Raw genomic sequence first — 21,323 nt, forward strand, 5'->3', positions numbered from 1 at the left:
ATTCCATTTTACGAGTCGCAAAATGTTGCAATTTGCGACTTGCATAATGGAATGGTCGAACATCTGGCCCGTAAACTTAAAGCACCAAACACAAGCTTAAAATATGTCAAAAGGATTTTAATGCTGTCTGGGCTATTCCAAAATGCTTTTTAAAGCAGGTAGAGATTGAATTGTACTAAAGAAAATGCAGAGGATTTTACACAACCTGTTATTCAAGAATCAACTCCTCACCCTTCGCACACATGGCCAGCATTGTTCACTGGAAGATGTGGCAGCCCGAGTTGTACGTCAGAATAGTGAGGTCAATAATATTGACCAGTACATAGATCAACTCCAAAGTACTGACAACCACTATATTGTCCAGTCAAGCTATATGGAATGGATACAGTATTCTAACTATCTACTTACCGTGGCAATATGTAGGTAGTCGATACAGTGGAGTCGATATAAGTGTAGGCCAATATTAAAACCTCAAAATTGTCTAAGAACACCACCAATGCACAAGTTGTGTTTAAAATATGAACACAGAAACTCTCAATGAGCTAAACTTCACCTTTTTCAGAAAGATATGCTGGTATCAACTTCTCTATATATTTTGATCACTTCTGACTAGTACTAGAGTATCAACTGATCAATGTATTTTGATTAACCTCTGGCCACTGCTAGACACTCTCAGCGAAAGTCTAAAGTTTTCTAGACACCGACTGGCACAACCTCGGATTGGGAAAGGAGCTCAACTACAGAGGCATTCATGAACACAGCGGAATCAAGGTTACTAAATCCCACAGGGGTTCATGGCACAATCCAGAGGATAATGCACATGCAAGTTGACACATTCACAGGGGAAGGACAAAGACAATCCGCACACTCAGAGTGTCTTCTCAGGGACATCTTTTACTCTGCTCAAGATCTCCCATGCACACAGCTCTGACAAAATATGCCATTTACAGCACACAAGTGAACACACTATGTTATGTGTATTTGTCAAGCGCACCATCACCATGAGGGTATCCTGGCTCTGAGCAGGTGTGCGTGTCTAGCCCTGTCTATGATGTCTTGTTTAATGAAAAAGCCAGGGCTTCCGCTTCTTGCTGATGTGGAGTAGGAAGCCGTTACACGCTTTAGGACTGATGTAAGAGAATGGCCATCCTCTGGATCTGTTTATGTGTGGGATGTACGCAAGTAGAAGTCTTGTGGAGCAGAGGTGTCTGGGTGGTTGGTGAAAGGAGAGGCGACTGTTCAGGTAGGTAGGGACTGAGCTGTGTAATGCCTTGAATGTGTGTGTGAGGAGTTTGAAAAGAGCAGGTTTGTTTATTGGGAGCCATTGGAGCTTCCCGAGGTGTGGTGTGATATGAGTTCTGTATGTCGAAAATGTTCCTGTAGTACAAATTGCAGGTGAATAGTGTGTGTGACAATTTTTCTAGTGCTGCTTGGGAGCCATTTGAAGTTCTTCCTCACCATCTTCAGGGTCCAGAAGCAGGATGCAATGATATGTTGACTTGTGTGGTCAGATTGAGTCCCATGGTGAGGTGTTTTTGCTGAAGATCACTACTTCAGTCTTGTCGGAGTTGAGCTTGAGACAGTAGGGTTTCATCCACTTAGTGACTTTGGCCGTGCAGGAGGTGAACTTGTTTCTTGTGTTGGGGGGTCCTGTCTGAGAAGGAGAGTACAAGTTTTGGGTCATCACCGAAGGAGAGGACATTGATGTTGTGTGGCGGATGAAGTGGAATAGGGTGGGGCCAAGCAATGAACCTTGAGGCACTCTGCAGGTGATTTTGCGGGCTTCTGAGGTGAAAGATGCCAGGTTGACAGCTTCTGTTCCATCATTTAAGAAGGAGCAGATCCAGTGGAGAGCGGGTCTTTAGATGCCAATCTTCTGCATGGTGCCTGATGAAGATGGGATTTGAACCGTGTCAAATGCTGCATAGAGGTCTAGGGGAATGAATGCTGCTGTGTCTTCTGTCAAGCATCATGCACATGTAATCTCGGTCAGCGATATGTGCGATTTCTGTACTGTGGTTGGACCTGACTCCAGACTGCATGGTGACGAGGAGCCGGATGGTTCCTTAAGTGGGTGGTGAGACATCGGTTGATTAGTTTCTCTAAGACACTGGCCTGGTATGGTACAAGCAAGATGGGTCTGTAGTTGGAAAGCTTTCCTGGTTTCTTGAGTAGGGTCAGGATGGTGGAATGTTGGAGTCAATGGCGCTTAAGATGGATGTTAATTCTTCGCTGTTTGGTAGGGGTCCTTTAATGAAGGCGTAGTGTGGGCAAGGGTTAGATTGGGGCCACAAATGGACGGTCTTCATGGTAGCAGTGAATTTGATGGTGAGACTTGAGGTCAGGGTTCAATCTTAGCCTGCGATGGGAAGTTAAATTGAGATGGTGACACAGTCCAATTGCGGGTGAACTTTGCCGTATATGGAAGTGATTTAGTTGCAGAAGAATTCTGAGATCTTGTTGCAAAGCTCTTGCAAGGGGATGATGATGTTGGAGGAGGCAGGAGGGGCACTGAAATCTTTGCTGATAGCAAAGATTTCCTTGCTGCTGTTAGTGCTGGCATGGATGTGATATGCAAGAGCTGTGCACTTGGTGTTCGGTATCAGCTGGTGGTAGCGTCTTAGGGTTGATTTGAAGATGGCTTTTTCTATGGTGTCTTGACTTGTTCTCCATTTGCACTCCAGTTGCTTGCACTGCGGTTTTTTAAGCCTAAGTTCCTCTGTGTGCCAGCTGGCCTGTGGTCAGGCACTTGCCATTAGGTACCACTTGAGGGGAGTCAGTGATCCAGCTGTTCTTAATGGCAAACTGCTGGTGTACTTGGGCCTGTGTACGGACAGGGTAGAAGCCGACTTCTCTTCTATGATGCTTTTCCAGCTACACCGGCGGTTCCCGTAGCAATAGATATGTGGTGGTGCAGAAAGAGTATGCTGGAACTAACATGGTCATAGTGTTTGGCTTGCCAACTTTGATGTTGCTGATTAATGGGAAAATTGGGCCAATACGAGTCCAGAAGTATGGGTGGGTTCGGTAACGTGTAGGGTGAGGCCAATGTTTGTGAGGCTTTCTAGAAATGGCGTAGAGTTAGGGTCGGTATGCAAATTAAGGTCTCTGAGGAGGATGAAGGAGTTGACATTGATGATGAGGGGTGAGACGAAGTCTGTAATGTTGCTGGTAAAATTGGAGTGAGGCCTGTTGGTCTGTTTACGAGCGTAGGGAGAACTTGGCTGTAATGATTATCTTGAACATGAGGTGTTTTATGTAGGTGGTGGGCTGTGTAGGTGGTGCAGCTGATGGTATGGAACATGATGGCGACTACACCTCTGGGCTGTGCTGTCTTGCCTGGCGATCTTGTAGATGGTAGTGATGGCTGTAGCAAAGTCCAGTGGAAAGGCTGGGAGCATGAAGAGAGGATAAGGATCCCATTTATGGTGGCATTCATGAATTTAACAGGGATGAGGAAGGCTTTCTCCCCTTTGTGGGTACAGGTAACATTGCCAAGGCCCCAATGTAGGATCTCTTATCTTAACCCTTTAAATTAATATCTGCTGTCACCACCCTTCATTCAACCCATAGCCTGGTATGAGGGAGCAGCATCACCCTTGATAATGTGTGAGGGTTGACATATCTCTATGTTGCAAAGCCTTGTGCTTTGCTTTTAAACATCAAATTAATACATAGGACACGTCAAGTGGAGTCACAAACTTTAGAGCCAAATGGGAAAAAAGATAAAGACCAGAAAAGTCCAACTCAGGCAGAGTGACCCAGTTTCTAAAGCCATGCAAGAAATTCAGACAGCAATAAAGTAAGACAGCCCTGTGAAGTACCACACATCAGGAGTTAGACTAACACATTTCAATGCTGGTGTCCGCATCATCGCATTAAAATGCATTGGTCATGCATATATATATCTCCCCAACACACTTTGGGGATCATGAGGCGCTCCAAATTTACCTTATGTGCAGCACTGAATATCTGCACTGCAACTATGCATGGGAAGGAATTTAGCCTGGCGGCGCAGGGCCTGGAAGACTCATCATGGTGGCAGGGTGCACAGGCATACATAGTATCTTGCCCATGCCCAAAAAAAGATTGTGCTCCCTCTGTCTGCTCCACTGTCCTTTCCAAGACACACTGTGGCTGCTAGATCTTCTGGTGTGGTGGGACTGCTAATTGGGGTGGTGGGCTATGATCTGCTGCACCATTGCCAGCACCGACACCTCAGGGACAGCTGGCTAAGACAGTTTACTGCCAGCCTCCTTGGTCTCGTCCTTGGCAGCTGCCAACAGAGGAGCCCGAGGTGAGAGCATGACACTTTAAAAGTGTCACTCAAAGTGTCACACATTCGGCAGTGCTCTCCTTGCCACTGGAATCAAGCTATCCGGGCTGAAGAGGGGTGAAACCCCGAAACTGGTCCTAGGATGCTTGTTTCCAGTCCAGGGAGGACCTGGCATGGCAGTTCGGGCTAGACTGTTCCCATGAGGCACAGGGTCAAGACTGATTTTCATATGGCTGGGTTCAAACTGGAATGGCATGGTGAGCAAAAAAACGATGGATTTAGGCCCAGATCTCTGTACTGGGGTGAATGTGTGACATTGTTCTGCATTCTGTCCATCAACTGTTGTTTTTGCATTTGTCACCCCGAGTGGGACGGGTATGCCCAGAAGTGGGTCCCGTGCTCTCCATGCCACTGGAATCAAGCTATCCTGACTGAAGAGGGGTGAAACCCCGAAACTGGTCCTAGGATGCTTATTTCCAGTCCCGGGAGGATCTGGTTTGGCAGTTCGGGCTGGACTGTTCCCATGAGGCACAGGGTCAAGACTGATTTGCATATGGCTGGGTTCAAACTGGAATGGCATGGTGAGCAAAAAAACGATGGATTTAAGCCCAGATCTCTGTACTGGGGTGAATCTATGACATTGGTCTGCATTCTGTCCATCAACTGTTGTTAAGACAGTTTAATGCCAGCCTCCTCGGTCTCGTCCTTGGCAGCTGCCAACAGAGCAGCCCGAGGTGAGAACCTGACACTTTAAAAGTGTCACTCAAAGTGTCACACATTCGGCAGTAGAATGTCACTCATACGCACAATAAATCCCAAAACAATTCACACATAAGCAATATGAAAACTTGGCAGCTATGGTAAGAGTACAAGCAACGCACAGAGAAGGGCAAAAGCACTCTGCACTATCTTATTGATATAAAACAGAAATGCTATTCACCTGTGTGATACATACACAAACTCATGAGAGGAAGTAGCTGTATAGTGATTCAATTGGAGCCATTCATGATAAATATAGTAAAGGGCAGCTTGTGCTGATAACAGATGAAAAATGCTGAACTTACATACTAGCTTCTTATGAGCAGTGATCACTTCTATTCCCTAAAGGGGGAACTGGCGGAAGAGGTACCAACTCAGTCCAGTGCCATTTACACAGTGTTGAACCTCGTTCTAAATTACCCCTGCTATATATAATCTACGTTAGGTTGAGTGATAACTGGGTTGAGCGAGCACCACACGCTGTTTCTATCAGTAACTTAAATAGAGTGAACCGTTCTTAGAAAAGACCATAGATATTAAGAGTACTGACCCTGTCAAAACTGTAAACTTTCCCTAAAAAGCAGTGTTACAAATGTAGTGTTTTAACCACGCATCAAATAGGGATTAGATGTAGAGTGGTGGCAGAATAATTTAATTTATATGTAATGTGTTTTTTAGGAAAATATATTTCCAAAATAAACTATTTGATGGTTATTTGCAGTACAAAATAAACAGCCATCTAGAGCTTGAAAGGATTGCAGCATCATGTGGACACAAAAGTATGGAAAAGTAAAAATAAGACCGGGAATTATGTTGAGAGAGCAAAGGCACATAGGAGAAAACTGGCAAACTTTATCAGGAAGGGGGTAGCATTTTTAACAATAATATCAGTAAATTTAGTGGCAGAACAGCAAGTCAAAGTGGGAAGGGGGATGAAGGGAAAACATTTAAAACTCATCCAGTGAAGGGAGATTTTAGATAGAGGCACACCTTACAAGCTGAGCTGAAGAGCTAAAATCTGCCATTTGATGCAGCCTAATTCCTACTCCACAGAAAAGTTGCAGTGGACAGCAGGAGGTATGGGGCATGCTGATCTGGGTGTCTCTCTCTCTCTCTCTCTGGAAGACTGTGTACTAAATGAACAAATCTACACAGGGATGTCTAGTTGGTACAGGCATCCAAATCTCCACAGTATTAATGGAACACTCCAGGCTTAGAGCAGCCAGTGCTCTGTTTTCTAGCTCCAATCGCTACAAAATGAGGAGACTGAGAACCCACCTGCAATAATTTATTGCAGATCACTTCCAATATACTTTTTCTTAATGAGACAAGTCTCATAGGAATTTTTCTTATTGCAGTAAAGTTCTGAGACCGTTATTGTAGTCAGGTCTGTTGTCATTCCTCCAATCTCTGACACAGGAGTGTACTGATGCAGTTGTCTCTGTTACTGGTGGGTTGTGCTATTTACTTCTATCATGCAAATCCTAATATAATTTTGCTTGTTGCAGACAAGTTGTGTAATTTTACACATTGCTTAATTTCACAATTGCTTCTAATGTAATTTACATTTTCACAGTTAACTTCTGACATTGTCTTCTGTATTTTAGAAGTTCTCTGGTGTACTTGTCCACACTGCAGGTTAAATCAAAGTCTTTTTACCACTTGAGGAGAGTTCTGATGTTAGTTTCTTTATTGAAGGTTAATTCCACCAAGGTTTTCTAGTATTGCACGACATCTGATGCATTGTTGAAAAACAATTCTAAAACATTTTCCTTATCATAGTCAATTTTCTTAACAAAAGTTTGCTTATTGCAGGTAGCCAGTGTCATAATTTGCATCACAATCAAGTTTAGATACTATTTAACTACAAAGGAAAAAAGGTGATGGGGGGAATGCTTAATTAATTCCGGCCACTAGTAATTACTTGGGGCGGCATTCAGTCTATAGTGTGGTGCCTTCTACGCTGCTTTAGGCAGAGACCAGCCATGTCCAAATCAGTTTTGGTCCTGTCCCCGATTGGAACAGTTCAATCGGAATTACTATGCCAGAGCCTGCTTGATTACTATGGCACAGGCAACACAGGATGTGCACCCGTCAGCTCCGACACTGTGCTTATTGCAGGCGATTTCTAGCCCCTGATCCTTTCATTCTCTTCCTATTTCTCCTACCTCTAAGAATTTTTCAATTTTGCTATTCTGTTGATCTCTCATCAAATCAACTCTGTTTCTTATATTCAGGTCTACTTCTTTGGTTTTCGTCACTGATACAACCATCCTTATGCTAATATTGGCTAGGAGACTTACTATCTGGTTAAGATAACTATATCAAGCCTAGCTGCAATCATTGGCCATTTTCATTACAGCAGGCACAGCCACTTAATCAATTATTTTTGAAAGGATGAAGGACAGTCAATGTGCTGGTATTAAAACATGCGCTCAACAAGTCCCATACTGATCACTGCAAGAGCCCCCTAAACTTCCTGTTTTATCTTATGGGCCAAAAGGTAGAATGTGTCAGGGCTTGCAAATATTACGCCAGCTCAAGGTGCTATATCCCTTACTGACCAATTAACTTTTATTGGTATTATTTACTAAAGCCTCAAAGCACTTTGGTACAACATCAGAAAAAGAGACAGGAATGAAAGTGGACTGTCCAGATGATATAGCGTGTCAGGTAAAAGCCTTCCTGGACAACAATGCATTTGTAAGTTTTCTGCAGATTAACAACCATCCCAAACTCTGAATTTCTTATGGTAAGTGGTTTCGCCCTTGGACTATAAACACTCCTGCTTTACAAGGGGCACATGCAATGACTTGGCCACTGACGGGATGGGCTCTAAGGATCTCAACAATCTTCCCTTGAAGTACAAAGTCACCTTACAGTTAAATTATCTTGGAGCCGAGTCAGACCAGTCTTTGCACTTCAGAAGAGGAACGCTCAATTGGGTCCTCAGTTCATCTGGGACACCATTAATTTGTTAATACTGGTTTCAAGGGCTGGAATCTGTTATTCTTAACTATCAATGGTCAATATACTGACAATAGTATCATTAATGATCTTGCACTATGCACTGAAGTTATCCTGTGTAGCCAACCGCAAAGTGGTGATTGCTGAAAAGATCTACATTTAATATGTAGGTCCCAGGCGTTACTCTCAGTGGCCAGGAGGGTCAATTCGGCCTTCCCGTGTTTTAAGGTTGATAAAATAAATAACTTGTCTGTTTAGTACTAGTAGCTCAGTTCAAAGATTCAAGGCATGGACACACCATCAGTATAACAGTGTGCTTTGTAAAGATTGATGCAATTATTATGGCTATCTGTAAAATTCACACATACCTCAAAAACTGAAGTGGAGACTGTCCATAGTCTTGCTCCTCCGCAAACAGGACATCACAGGATGACCTGAGGCCTTCAAGGAACACCAACTGCCCCTTTTCTCTAGCAGTTGTTAAATTGATTCCCTGGTGGAGTTACAAAGAAAAAGCTGATTCTCACAATTACATTTATAGCAATGTTTGTTACAATCATTAAGCTTTTAAAATCATAAAATTGCAGCTGTTTATTTAGAGAAAGAATACCCTTACAGCAGACGGCTGTTCAAAATGGGTTGGGTCCATAAAAACAGACTCCAGTGACGGATTCATCCAATCCGCTTGCTGGCTGATTGCTGTTAGCTATACTATAGCTATACCCACTCTGAAGGAAGCCGTGACAGCACTTACCTCACTATAAAACACAAACCATTTACTTCAATAACATCAAAGGGAGTTGTGCAAATAAAGTAAATAAAAAAGCTCAACAGAAGAACTGAAAACTCCTTGTTCAGTTAAAAACCATGCTTGTTATCTAGCATTAACAAGGATATAGCCAATATATGTTCTGGTCCTGAAGACATATGCCCAGGTACAGCCATCATAGATTAGATGGGGTAATTGTACCAGTAGGCTGTGGGAGAGTGAGAAGCCAGTCTTGATGTGAGCTTTCAAGCACCTGCTCACAGCACACCAAATGCAAAAAAAAAAAACTGTTTCAGTAAGAGAAAAACTACTGGGTCACACTTGCTGACCTGAGCAAGGGCAATGTGCAGATAGAATGTGCATGCATGGAGACTGTAACAAAAACTAACAACACAGCCACAATCAAATAAATTAAGATCTTGTCACCACGTTTCGGTAAAAAGTAACATTTAACACCGGCCTGGCCTCCAAGATACTGCGCCCCCTTGCACTCATACTCTCTTCTCTCTGTGCTAGACACGTCTTTTCTCTATGACTCCCTCCCTTCCCTTACAACCCTAACTGCAGCCAATCCCCCTCCTCTCGCAATTCTTCCTGCCCCCATACTAACCCCTCTCCCCTCCCTCCACACCCCTCTCCCCGGTCACGCAGACCACGGACCCTCAGTAAAAGGATTCCCCCCCCCCCCCTTCTCCACCCTGATGATAGTAGAACCTCTGACATCGCGGGACAGAACTGCACATCTCTGCCCGTCCTTAACAACCCCCCGTAGCTTGCACTTATCCTGGCAGTGATGTAGGCCTATATAAATGATGCCGGACATGACGGTCATAGCTGCCAACCACTACTACGCCCCCCCCCCCCCCCTCGGCGATTACACCCTTCATCACCCACCATGCTCTTACACCCCATACAAGCGTGGACATGTATGGTCCCCCGCCCAGACAGGGGTCTTGCAACCCCCCATAAACCCCCACCCCTAACTGATCGACAATGTACCCCTCATCCATGTTCAATCAATCAATCAATCAGGGAGCTTTAAGAGCACTACTCACTGATAGAGTCTTAAGGCTGTGTGTGTGTGTGTGTGTGTGTGTGTGTGTGTGTGTGTGGGGGGGGGGGGGGGGGTAACAGTGCTGTTCAGCAGAAGAGCCAGGTTTTGAGAGTCTTCCTGAAGGTGTTTAGGGAGGGGGAGCGTCTGATGTCTGTTGGGAGCTTGTTCCAGGTCTTGGCTGCGATGTAGGAGAAGGATTTTCATCCTCCTCTGGCTCTGTGGATTTGGAAGTTTCTGCGAGGATGAGGGTGGCTAATCGGAGGTTTCTTTTGGGCACGTGGAGGGTGACTGTAATTGAGGTATTTAGGTCCAGTGTTGTGTATGCATTTGAAGGCGTGGGTGAGGATCATGAAGGTGACTCTTTTCTCCACGGGGAGCCAGTGGAGCTTCTGTAAGTGTTGATTGATGTGTTCGTGTCTAGGTAGGCCGAGGACGAGTCTGGTGGCGGTGTTCTGTATTGTCTGGAGTTTGTGGGGTAGGGACTGGTTTATGCAAGCGTAGAGTGCGTTTTCATAGTCCAGCCTGCTGGTGGGTGACTGACTTCCTCGCCTCAGGGGGATCCATTTGAAGTTTTTTCAGAGGATGCGGACGGTGTGGAAACAGCTGGAAACAACGGTGTTGATCTGTCGGTTCATGGAGAGGGATGAGTCGAGTACGATGCCAAGGTTTCTGGCATGGTCCGTGGGGGTAGGTGGGCTGCCGAGGGCGGTGTGCCACCGGGGTTGTCCCATGTTGAGGGGGTGGTTCCGAGGACGAGGACTTCTGTTCTCTCAGAGTTGAGCTTTAGGCAGCTGTTGGTCATCCAGGCTGCGACGTCCAGCATTCCATGTTATCAATGTATATGATTATTGTACATGTTTGAAGGATGATGGCTACCAGTTACCAGTGCTGTGAACCCTTGTTTCAATATTTTCAATAAAGAATTGCAACACATACAAAAAAGTAACATTTATAAAAAGAAAAGACAAACAAAAAAAAAAAACTTAGTTCAGAAGTTCTGATAAAACAAAAATTCTTAGGGGCACTGCCCGTTATCTCTGAGATCATGTAGTATCTCTAAGGTTGCTCTGAACAGTTCTATTCTTTTGTCTTTAACTTGGCAAGACATGGATATTGGTACCTCTCAAGCAGGAATTAGCTAAGAGAATGTAATACTGGAAATAGGGAGCTGTCTGGAGATGTAAAAAACACTAATGTTTGTACAATATGCTCTACTCTACCTTCTCCTGTTGGCTAAGTGAGACAAGCCCCAAAATGGACCACTGACTGCTGTACCACATGCTTGATTACAAATATTGCCGGTTTGACTGTCTTCCATTCCTCTGCTTATTTTCCAAGTGAAGGGTAGGAAAGAGTATTTACGAGATCGTCAGTATGTGTCCTAGTTAACTCTAGCGCAGCTGCACTGGAAATTGGACCAACAAGGGAGAAAGAGGTGACCTCTGAAATGAGAGATTTACCTAACATCTTTAGTCTAACATCTAATCAGCATCATGGGGTACATTTGCTGCTCAGGAAGACTGAACAGCCACAGAATGCTACAGACGTATTTGGTGAAATTCTGAGGCAGGAGCATCCCTCTGTGGTTTTGGTCAGACAGGGACTGGATGTCAACTGAAACAACAATGGCTGATCAAGAAACGCCATGAATGTTGACAGGGCACTCTGGTAACCCACGACCTTAGCCACTGCCAGACATTGTTGCAGGAGAAACCGGGTGAAACGCAGGACAGAAGAAAGGCATTATTTAAGGGATCCAAGCTATCAGACTCCTGCAACTGGACAAAGTTGTTTCAGTAACCAGCATAAATGGGTTTCATAGCAGGTTTTCTAGCTGCTAGGCTAATGTCTACAACTTCATCATGGGGCAAAGGAACTTCACACTTACAGTGGCAGCACTAGAGGGTTGGGGTGCAGGCCCTGACAATCCTGCTAAAATAGAAGGTCTACCCTGCAATAAAGAGCGGCAAAAGCTAGGCCTCCTTTATAAATCTGGTGTGTTCAGGAAAAGCGGTGTCCAATCTTCCTGCAGGACTTTGACAAAAGTAAAATCTGTGGAATTGGGTAAGGCAGGCTTAGGAACCAGCTAAACATGAAGGCTTCCCACAGGGAGCCATTGAGAGTGAAGTCCATGGGATAAAACTGAACACTTCTTGTTCTGAGACACTACAGAGAGACCCATGGATGGACCCCCCCCCCCGCCTCCCCTGGAGAAGAACTCCTCCATAACTTCAGGGCGTGGTTCTCACTAGTGAGCCTCTTCTAAGAGGCAACTGAGGGTGTCTGCTCTCAAGCTGAGAAAACCTGCCAATGGAAGGGAAGAAATGCCTCCCTTCCATTGCTCACAGCTTCAGAACATTTATATGCAGACGCTGCTCTGACATGGACCTTGTCGTCCAGATGGTCGCACCAGCCCTCACCATGACCCCAGTATCCTCCACTGAAAAGTCGATTCACCTCAAGTTTGGAGAAATCCATCCACCAGTGCAGGTCCAAATAGACTGACTGGAATATCTGCACCCGAGCTAAGAGGCTTCCTTGAAGAAAGAACAACTGCCATTGCAGTCATCACTGGAGGAACCTCATCCACCAATTGGCATTTAGAACCAACAGTATGCATTAGGCCAAGTAGACTTAAGACCTGTAGGACTGGGAGATACAATTAAGTCACAAACTTTAGAATTTTGTCCCAAATATCCCTCATCCTTTGAAGACAAGGAAAGGTCTTCATTCGGGTCGAGTCTAGCACCGCATTTAAGGTCAACCTCTTCGTTGGTATAAGTGAGACTTTTGGGCACTGATGGTAAAGCCCAAGACGCAGATAAGAGTCCTTGTTCCCTGAAGGTGTTCTTTGGCCAACACTAGGGACTCCACCTTCAGCAGCCAGTCCTCCATGTATGCAAATAAATGGGACTATCCACCATCTCAGTGAAACCACCACCACTGCAAGAAATGTTGGCACAAGAGGCAAGGTTGTCAGTAAGACCATGAATTGATAGTGCTATGATCCTACAATAGGGAGTAGCACTTGCAGATCAGCTCGAAGACCCAGTGGTCCATAGTGATTGTCTCTCAATTAATAGAAAGATCCATCACCGGAAGATTGTAGAGTAAGGGGAGGAATTAGAGTGGTTTTTAGGGGGAGGAGCCAAGATGGCGACCGGGACGGCAGCGTAGGCTCCCGGCTCCGTGAACCTCCGCATCCCGCACAGATATCCTGCATGTGATCCTCTGCCTGCGCTACATGCCCGTGTTGGTGATCGAGAGCGGCAACCGATCGTGTGATCCTGAAGCTTCCAGCGGCGGTACCGCCCGAGAAATGCTCATTTGAAGTTTGCGGCCTGTGCAGCCCTGGGGCCGGGACCTCGGGTGGACAACATGGCCGGGCGGCAGTTTAACAACAGCGGCCATTGGTGACCGGGTGGAGTCGGACTGCCGAAGCGGCGCGAATATTGGCCTGAATCTCGCAGTGGTCGCTCCTATCACCGAGAGTAGCGTGACGGGTGCATACCCGGGGTGACGATTCCAGGGGTTTATCGGCGATCGCCTGGACCCTCGCCAGTGAACTGATCGGACGCGGCCTGTGGCCAGTCCCGATTTGCGCGGGCTGCTCCCGGTTTTCGCGGACACTGGCCCAGGGGGAGAACGACTGTTACCTGTGGCCGCACACTGTATACACATTTTGCCTGCCTCCGGACCTTTGTTTGCAGGGATATGGAACTTGCTGCGCCCGTGCCTGAGACCCGGTCCCCATCTGGGATGGCCCTGCCCTGCGGCCATCTTGATGGAATGGACTCTGTCATCCTGTACACTGGGTCACAGCAAGATTGGGAGTGTGTGGCGCAAAGGAACGTGGCGGAGCGAGCGCGGGGGACCGTGCTGGGGTACGGTGACCTTCTAGATGCTCTCGGAGCCCTTCATTCCACCCTGGTCCACGGCGCCCTGGTATTGGGGAGGAAGCTGGATGGTATTGCGTCAGCGTCGGAAAAGTTGCGGTCTGCCTGTCCCCAGGTACATAAGGCTCTGTCTCACCTTCCACAGGAGGAAAGTACCGTGACCGCCTCTGTGGATAAGGGACGGATGGAAACTTTGGACATTGCGGCAGCGTGTGGTCGGCTGGCTGTGGGGTCGGTCTGTTCCGGAGGTTTTGGACTTGAGCAGACGGTGGTGACTTTGTCCCATGCGCGGCCTCCGGCGACCCAGGCAATCTTCACGCAACGATCGCTTGCTCTGGCCGATTTCTCCTTCCTGGACCTTGTGTGCGGCGCAGGCCCTGGGGCAGTACTGGGAAAGGTGATCTTCCATGACGATGACTGTGCTGATGTTTCGAACCGTCCTCCCCACATGTGTGTGTCCCTTCCTAGTCTTCTCTGGACGCTCCTCTTCCTTGTAACTTTGGACATGATGGTGGGTCGATGGGTATGCACTGGTGGATTCGCAAAGAGTGGCCAAGGATAAGGCTGATCCTTCCGAGGTGGTCAATTAATAGGTGGGCGGGCTGGGGGGGTTGTGTGCTTTCACGACGTAACTAATAGTGTAGCCAGTGCATAATGCTCCCCATTTCTCCTAGATATGGCCGAATTTGTGCTGTTTACTGTTTGCGCTGGGGAGGAATATATTGTGCGGGAGGGAGAAGCCGGGGGCATGGTTGAAGGCCCTCCTCCAGTTTATTATTACTCTCTCCCCTTTCTGTTAGGGGGGGGTTTCCTCTCTTTCCCCTTTTTCTCTGTTTCTTCTATATTTCGGGTCTGGTTCTGGGGCGACAGGCACGCTGCGGGGGGGGGGGCCGTAGTCATCTGCAGAGGTGCAGGGTGGGGGGGTGGGGGAGGGGCTTCTTTAGTCCTTTACTTTGTTTCTATGGCCTCCTTTTTCTTTTCTTATTCTTCTTGGTCTTTTTCTGGGGTCAGTGCGGTAGGTGTCCTTCGTGGCCAATCATTGTTTTTTCAGTTGTGCCTCACTTCAGTGGGGTTTTCTGGGTCCTAGGGCAGGAGACTGCAGGCGCAAACGGCTCGTGATATTCCTCCACATCCTGAACCTTCTGTTTCTGCGCCATTGACTTGATAGCTTGCTATTTATTGTTGACGTTCATTATTCTGCTTGCCTTTTTTCGCTGCTGAGAACTTGATTGGCACCTGATCCTTCTATCCCTTATTGTAAAATGAAAACCTCTTATATCCTGGTTCCCCTCTTGGGCTATTCGGTGGACAAGAGAATACTAGCATGGAAAATCTGCTTCCCGAGGTGCTACATGTGATTAAAATCTGTTTGCTGTTATTTTCACTGCTTAGCGGCCGGCCCCGAGGGTTGTAGGCCCATACTTGTCTTTATTTGCAATGTCAATAAAGGTTTTCCAAAAAAAAAAAAAAAAAAAATAGAGTGGTTTTTAGACAGCGGAGCCAGCAGAGGGGACTGTATCTGCTGCTGCTGATTGCGACGCTTAAATTCACTCCTGCCAGGAAAGAAGAAATGCATCTGCGGAGGTTTCAGAATGGTTGAGAGGGTTGACTCCAGGTGGTTGCAGGGTCCGAGGGTGTCATTCGAATAGCCAGGTTGTGAGATCTTTTCGGAATTCCAGTAGAGAAGGGGAGGTCCGGAGCTGGCAGGGGAGACTGTCTTTGCTGTAAGATAGGAGAAGGAGCTCCCTTCACTCGTGCTTCTGTTGATGTGGGGAGTGTGGGCGAGCTAGAGGGAGGCAGAGCAAAGTTGTCTGGAAGCTTGATGAAAGTTCAGGTGGTGGTTTATGTAGATCGGACTGAAGCTGTGCAGGGCCTTGTATGTGGGGGTCAGTAGCTTGAACTGACACCTCTTCTGAACTGGGAGCCAGTGGAGTTCCTTAGGCTTGGGGGATGTGGTGGTGTTGTGGGTCCACAGGGAAAGATCGAGAACGAGTCTGGCATCTGCGTTCTGTATGGTCTGCAATCTCTGGATAAGGTGTGTGGTTGTCCAACCTGTTGGTGATGAGGGCTTGAGTGATGGTGCATCTGGTAATAGGGAGAGGAGCCATTTGAAGATCTTTCGTAGCATCCGGAGAGTGAAAAAGTAGGCAGAGGAGACTGTGTTGATCTGGGGCTTCATGGTAAGCTTGCTGTCAAGGATGATACTAAAGTTTCTGGTGTGATCCGATGGGGAGGGTGCGGGTCCTAGTTCAGTGGGCCACTAGGAGGCGTTCTAGGGTGAGTTGTAGCCAAAGATCAGAACTTCTGTCTTGTCAGTGTTGAGCCTCAGCGGGTGCTTCTCATCCAGTTGGTGACACTCAGCATGCATCTGTGGAAGCTGGTTCTCCTGGTGGGATCCTTGGAGAGGGAGAGAATGAGTTGAATGTCGTCGGCTTATGATATGATGTTAAGACTGTGGGATCTGACGGTGCTGGCAAGGGGTGTCATATAGGTGCGAAGAGGCTGGGGCTGAGGGACAAACACCGAGGGACACCGCTGATGATTTCCTTGAGTTCCAAAGTGAAAAGAGGTAGGTGGACTTTCTGTGTTCTTCCAGTGAGGAATGAGGTGATCCATCTATGAGCATCCAAGGGGAGGCCAATGTTATGTCACCTGCTGATCAGTGTGTTGGGATACAGTGTCGAGTGCGGCTGAGAGGTCGACAAGACCGCTGTCTCTCCTTCGTTGAGAAGGGTTTGGATGTTGTTGGTGGCAGTGACAAGTGAAGTCTCTGTGCTGTGATTGCTGAGGAATCCAGACTGGGAGGATTCCAGAAGGTGGTTCTGCTCCAGATGTTTAGGAGCTGTTTGTTGATGGCTTTTTCCAGGACCTTTGCTGGAAAAGGTAGTAGGGAGATGGGTCAGTAGTTTCTGAGTTCGCTGGTGTTGACTGACAGCTTCTTGAGTTGGCCTGCTTTGTGGATCTTCGGTGGTTGTTGTCTTTGATGGGGGCTATCTTCTCTGTGCAAAGTGTGATCCATGCGTTGAAGTTCTTGACACTCTGGTTAAGGAAAGTGGCGGTGTTGGAGCCTCTAAGGACGTCAGCTCACTGGTTCCTGAATATTTTGCTACATCAACAGTGGGGGACTTCTGCTTAGTGTGGATGGTGGTATGTGGGCTAGTGACATTGAAATGGATTAGGTGGTTGTTGGTCTAGGTGAGTTAGGGGACGTGGCTGTACTTTACGTGGTTGTTGGAGGTGAAAATGGGGTCCAATGTGTGTCCTGGTGTGTGAGTGGGGTTGTGGACAAGTTGGGTGAGTTGAATGTTGTTCATAAATCCGAGGAGATTGATGGTGTTGGTGTCGCTGTGGTCATTGAGGTGGAAATGGAGGTCGCCGAGAAAAATGAAATCGTTGAAGTCAATAGCAGGAGGTGCAATGAGATCGGAGATGGATTTGCAAAAGATGGGGTGAGATCTTGGGAGCTGGTAGGCAAGGGTGCCTCTGAAGGTCGAATTGCACTCAGTTTGGATCCTAAAGTTGAGGTGTTCCATGATCGGGGTGGGGTTACTGTGGTGGGTGTGGTGCACTGGATAGACTCTTTATGGATGATGGAGATTCCTCCTCCAGGTCTGTTGATTCAGTCCCGGTGGGTGATCTTGTATCTGTCGAGTATCGCTGTGGCTATGTCAGGGTTAGACGTCGGGTTGAGCTAAGTCTCCGTGAGAAACGCGACATCAGGTGTGAGTGTGGACATGAGGTCCCACAGCTTGGAAGCCTGTTTGCACAGTGAGCGCATGTTGAGGAGGAAGCATGCGAGCTGTTGGTGAGGTACAGTAGTGGTGTGGAGGAGGGTCTGCATGGTGGTGGGTGGAGTGACTGTGGGCATGCTGTGGCAGATGAAGTTGCATTGGGTGCAGATGAAAGGGCCTGCTGTAGTGTGGGGGACATGTGGCTGCAGCAGCATTGGCCGTGGGTTCTGGTGTTTAGGGCATGGAGATCGGTGGCAGTGTTTCTGAGGGGGGCATAGAACCAGGGTTTCTGCCACCGGATGCGGTCCAGGGGTAGATGGGCACACCTTTGGAATGCTCGCTTCGCGGGTCGCCATTAAGTAGGTTCTTGGAAGTGGAAGGGGCAAGAGGTGCAGTGGGCGCAACTCGTGAAGGCAGGAAGAAGAGGCAGGAAACGCGCACAGCAGAGCCGGTAAAGAGTGGGGGAGATGAATTTGGAAGTGGGGGACGGTGGAGGGACAGCTGGGGAGAGAAAGGCAACAGAAGGAGATGGAACAAAGCGAGAATGCAAAGCAAACAAAGAAATGTGTGAGAGAGCAACAAGGAATGAAAAAGTGGTACAAGAGAGAACAAAAGCAAACAGATGCAGATACAAGAGTGATGAAAGCAAAAGAGGAATAAAGAATGAAAAAGTGGTAAAGCGAAACAGATGCAGAAACGAGAGTAGTGAAGGCAAATAAGGAATGAAAAAGTGGTAACGAGAAACAGATGCAAAAACGAGGATGAGAAAACAAAAGAGGAATGAGGAAAAAGTGGCACAAGAGAGAGGGTGAGTGACTGAGTACAGAAGGCACAAATCAATCAATCAATCAATCAGTCCATTTGTAGAGTGCACTACTCACCCGTGAGGGTCTCAAGGTGCTAAGGGGGGGAGGGGGAGGCAGCTACTGGTCGAACACCCATGTCTTAAGGCGTCTCCTGAAGGTCAGCAGGTTCTGGGTCTTGCGTAGCTGGGCAGGGAGGGTGTTCCATGCCTTTGCGGCGAGGTAGGAGAAGGATCTGCCGCCGGTGGTCGTTCGACGGATGTGTGGGACAGTGGCAAGGGCGAGGTCGGCAGAGTGCTGTTGGCGGTTTGGGGTGTAGAAGGACAGACGTTTGTTGAGGTCTGCTGGTCCGGCGTTGTGGAGAGCCTGAAGGTGATCCTCTTGTTGACCGGGAGCCAATGCAGGTCTCGTAGGTGGGTGGTGATGTGGCTGTAGCGGGGGAGTCCGAGGACGAGGCATGTGGAGGCATTCTGTATGCGCTGGAGTCTCTTCTGAAGTGTAGCCGTGGTACCTGCGTAGAGTGCATTGCCGTAGTCCAGCCTGCTGCTGACGAGTGCCTGGGTGACCGTTCTCCTGGTTTCGGTAGGGATCCATCTGTAGATTTTCCAGAGCGTTCAGAGGGTGTTGAAGCAGGAGGAGGAGACGGCATTGACTTGCTGGGTCATGGCGAGCGTTGAGTCCAGGATGAACCCCAGATTGCGTGCGTGGTTTGTGGGTGTCGGGGGAGCTCCCAGTGCGGTTGGCCACCAGGAGTCGTCCCAAGCGGAGGGGGTGGATTCGAGAATGAGGACCTCCGTCTTGTCCGAGTTCAGTTTCAGGCGGCTGGTCTTCATCCATTCTGCGACGGCCATCATTCCCACGTGGAGGTTGGATTTGGCGATATAAGGGTCTTTGGTGAGGGAGGATCAGCTGCGTGTCGTCGGCGTACAAGATGATGTTGAGGTGGTATTGTCGGACGATGTTGGCGAGAGGAGCTATGTAGATGTTAAAGAGGGTAGGGCTGAGGGATGATCCTTGGGGTACGCCGTAGGTGATCGTGGTGGCTTCGGAGCAGGACGGGGGGAGGCGGACTCTCTGGGTTCTGCCGGTGAGGAAGGAGGTTATCTAGTCCAGGGTTTTGCCTCGGATCCCTGCGTCATGTAGGCGTGTGCGAAGGGTGTGGTGGCAGACGGTGTCAAAAGCGGCCAAGAGGTCCAGGAGAATGAGGGCCACGGTCTCACCCTTGTCTAGTATGGCCCTGATGTCGTCAGTGGCAGCGATGAGGGCGGTCTCGGTGCGATAGTCGCTGCGGAAGCCGGATTGGGAGGAGTCCATAACGTTGTTCTCCTCCAGGAAGAGGGTCAGTTGTCTGTTGGCAGTCTTCTCAATGACCTTTGCTGGGAACGGGAGCAGGGAGATGGGTCGGAAGTTTTTGAGGTCCTTGGGGTCCGCCTTGGGTTTCTTGAGGAAAGTGCTGATCTCGGCGTGTTTCCAGCTCTCTGGGAAGGTGGAGGTCTCGAAGGAGCTATTGATGATCACTCGAAGTTGGGGTGAGATGCTGGTACTTGCCTTGTTGAAGATGTGGTGGGGGCAGGGGTCGGAAGGTGAGCCGGAGTGGATGGTGTTGATGATTTTGGCGGTTTCTTCATCGTTGACGTTGTTCCAGGCGAGCAGAATGTTGGAGCGTTCATTGGGTGTGGATTCTGGGGTGTCGGCGTCAGCCGTTTGCGTCTGGGTATCGAAGCTGTTGTAGAGGTCTGCGATCTTACGGTGGAAGAAGGTGGCCTGAAAGTCGCAGAGTTCTTGTGATGGTGGGATGTCGTTGGAGCTGGAGCTGGCGAGTTTTTTCTTGATGTTGAAGAGCTCTTTGCTGTTGTGTGAGTTGTTGTCTATGCGTTCCTTGAAGGAGGTTCTTTTGGCGAATCTGATGAGCTGGTGGTGTTTGCACCTGGCGTTCATGAGGGCTGCGTGGTTGTGTGGTGTCTGGTCCTTGCGCCATTGCTTCTCGAGTTTTCTGCAGGTATGCTTGGAGTTCTGGAGGTCGTCGTTGAACCAGATGGTTCTTGTGTTGGTGTGTCTGTTGGAGGGTTTCCTGATCGGGGCGAGGGTGTTGGCACAGTCATCTATCCATACTCTGAAGCTGTGGGCTGCTGTGTTGGTCTCGGAGGGCTCGGGAGGAAGGTCTTGGGCGAGTGCGGTGATGAGCCGGTCTTCGGTGATTTTTTTCCAGCTGCGGTGTGGGATGCCTTGTGGTTTGTTGTGTGCGGTGTGTTTCTCGAAGGAGAAGTGGATGCAGTGGTGGTCGGTCCAGTGGAGTTCGGTGGTGTGGCTGAAGGTGACATGGTCACCAGCAGAGAAGATGAGGTTGAGCGTGTGTCCAGCGGAGTGTGTGGGTGTCGTGACTGAGTCCGAGGTTGGCGAGGTTGTCGATCAGTGTTATGGAGTTGTTGTCATTGGCGCTCTCTAGGTGAAAGTTCACGTCTCCGAGGAGGATGTAGTCTGTGGAGGCGATGGCGTGCGTGCTGATGAGGTCGGCGATGTATTTGCTGAACTGTAGTCGGGGGCCCGGGGTCTGTAGACGAGGGTTCCTCTGAGGGTGGTGTTGTTGTTGACGTGGATCTGGAAGTGTAGGTGTTCGGCCATGTTGAGGGCGTCTTCGGTGCTGGTTGAGACTCTGATGGTGTCCCTGTGTATGATGGCGATTCCTCCTCCCGGTTTGTTGTTATTCCGGTCTTTGCACGCGATCTTGTAGCCATCGGGTATGGCTATGGCTATGTCCGGTGCCGAGGAGGTGTTCATCCAGGTTTCTGTCAGGAAGGCGACGTCCAGGGCGGAGGAGTCGAGCAGGTCCCAGAGTTCGACGGCGTGCTTGTGGACTGAGCGGGTGTTGAGCAGTATGCAGCTGAGATGGTTATGGCCTGCAGTGTTGGGATGGGCAGGGCGTGCTGGTGTGTGCTGGATGGAGAAACTGCAGCAGCGGCAGATGAAGGGTCCGTGGGTGCTCTTCGGGGAGGACTGGAAGCAGGTGGAGTTTCGGCCGTCGTTGAGTGCATGGAGGGTGTTTGGGTCGGGTCCTGTGGAGCTCGCTG

General features: G+C 48.5%; 1 protein-coding gene across 3 annotated transcripts in view; it reads right to left on the bottom strand.

Moving 5' to 3' along the window:
- ELP6 (elongator acetyltransferase complex subunit 6) overlaps nt 1–21,323 on the bottom strand; it is a 154,396-nt gene that overhangs the window by 54,135 nt on the left and 78,938 nt on the right. For all 3 annotated transcript variants that reach the window (XM_085628623.1, XM_085628622.1, XM_085628624.1), the window contains one exon: nt 8,371–8,495. In XM_085628623.1, the coding sequence (XP_085484749.1) occupies nt 8,371–8,495 (125 nt within the window). The remainder of the gene's footprint in view (nt 1–8,370; nt 8,496–21,323) is intronic.

Source organism: Triturus cristatus, chromosome 10, assembly GCF_964204655.1.
Source record: "Triturus cristatus chromosome 10, aTriCri1.1, whole genome shotgun sequence".
Lineage (NCBI taxonomy): Eukaryota > Metazoa > Chordata > Amphibia > Caudata > Salamandridae > Triturus > Triturus cristatus.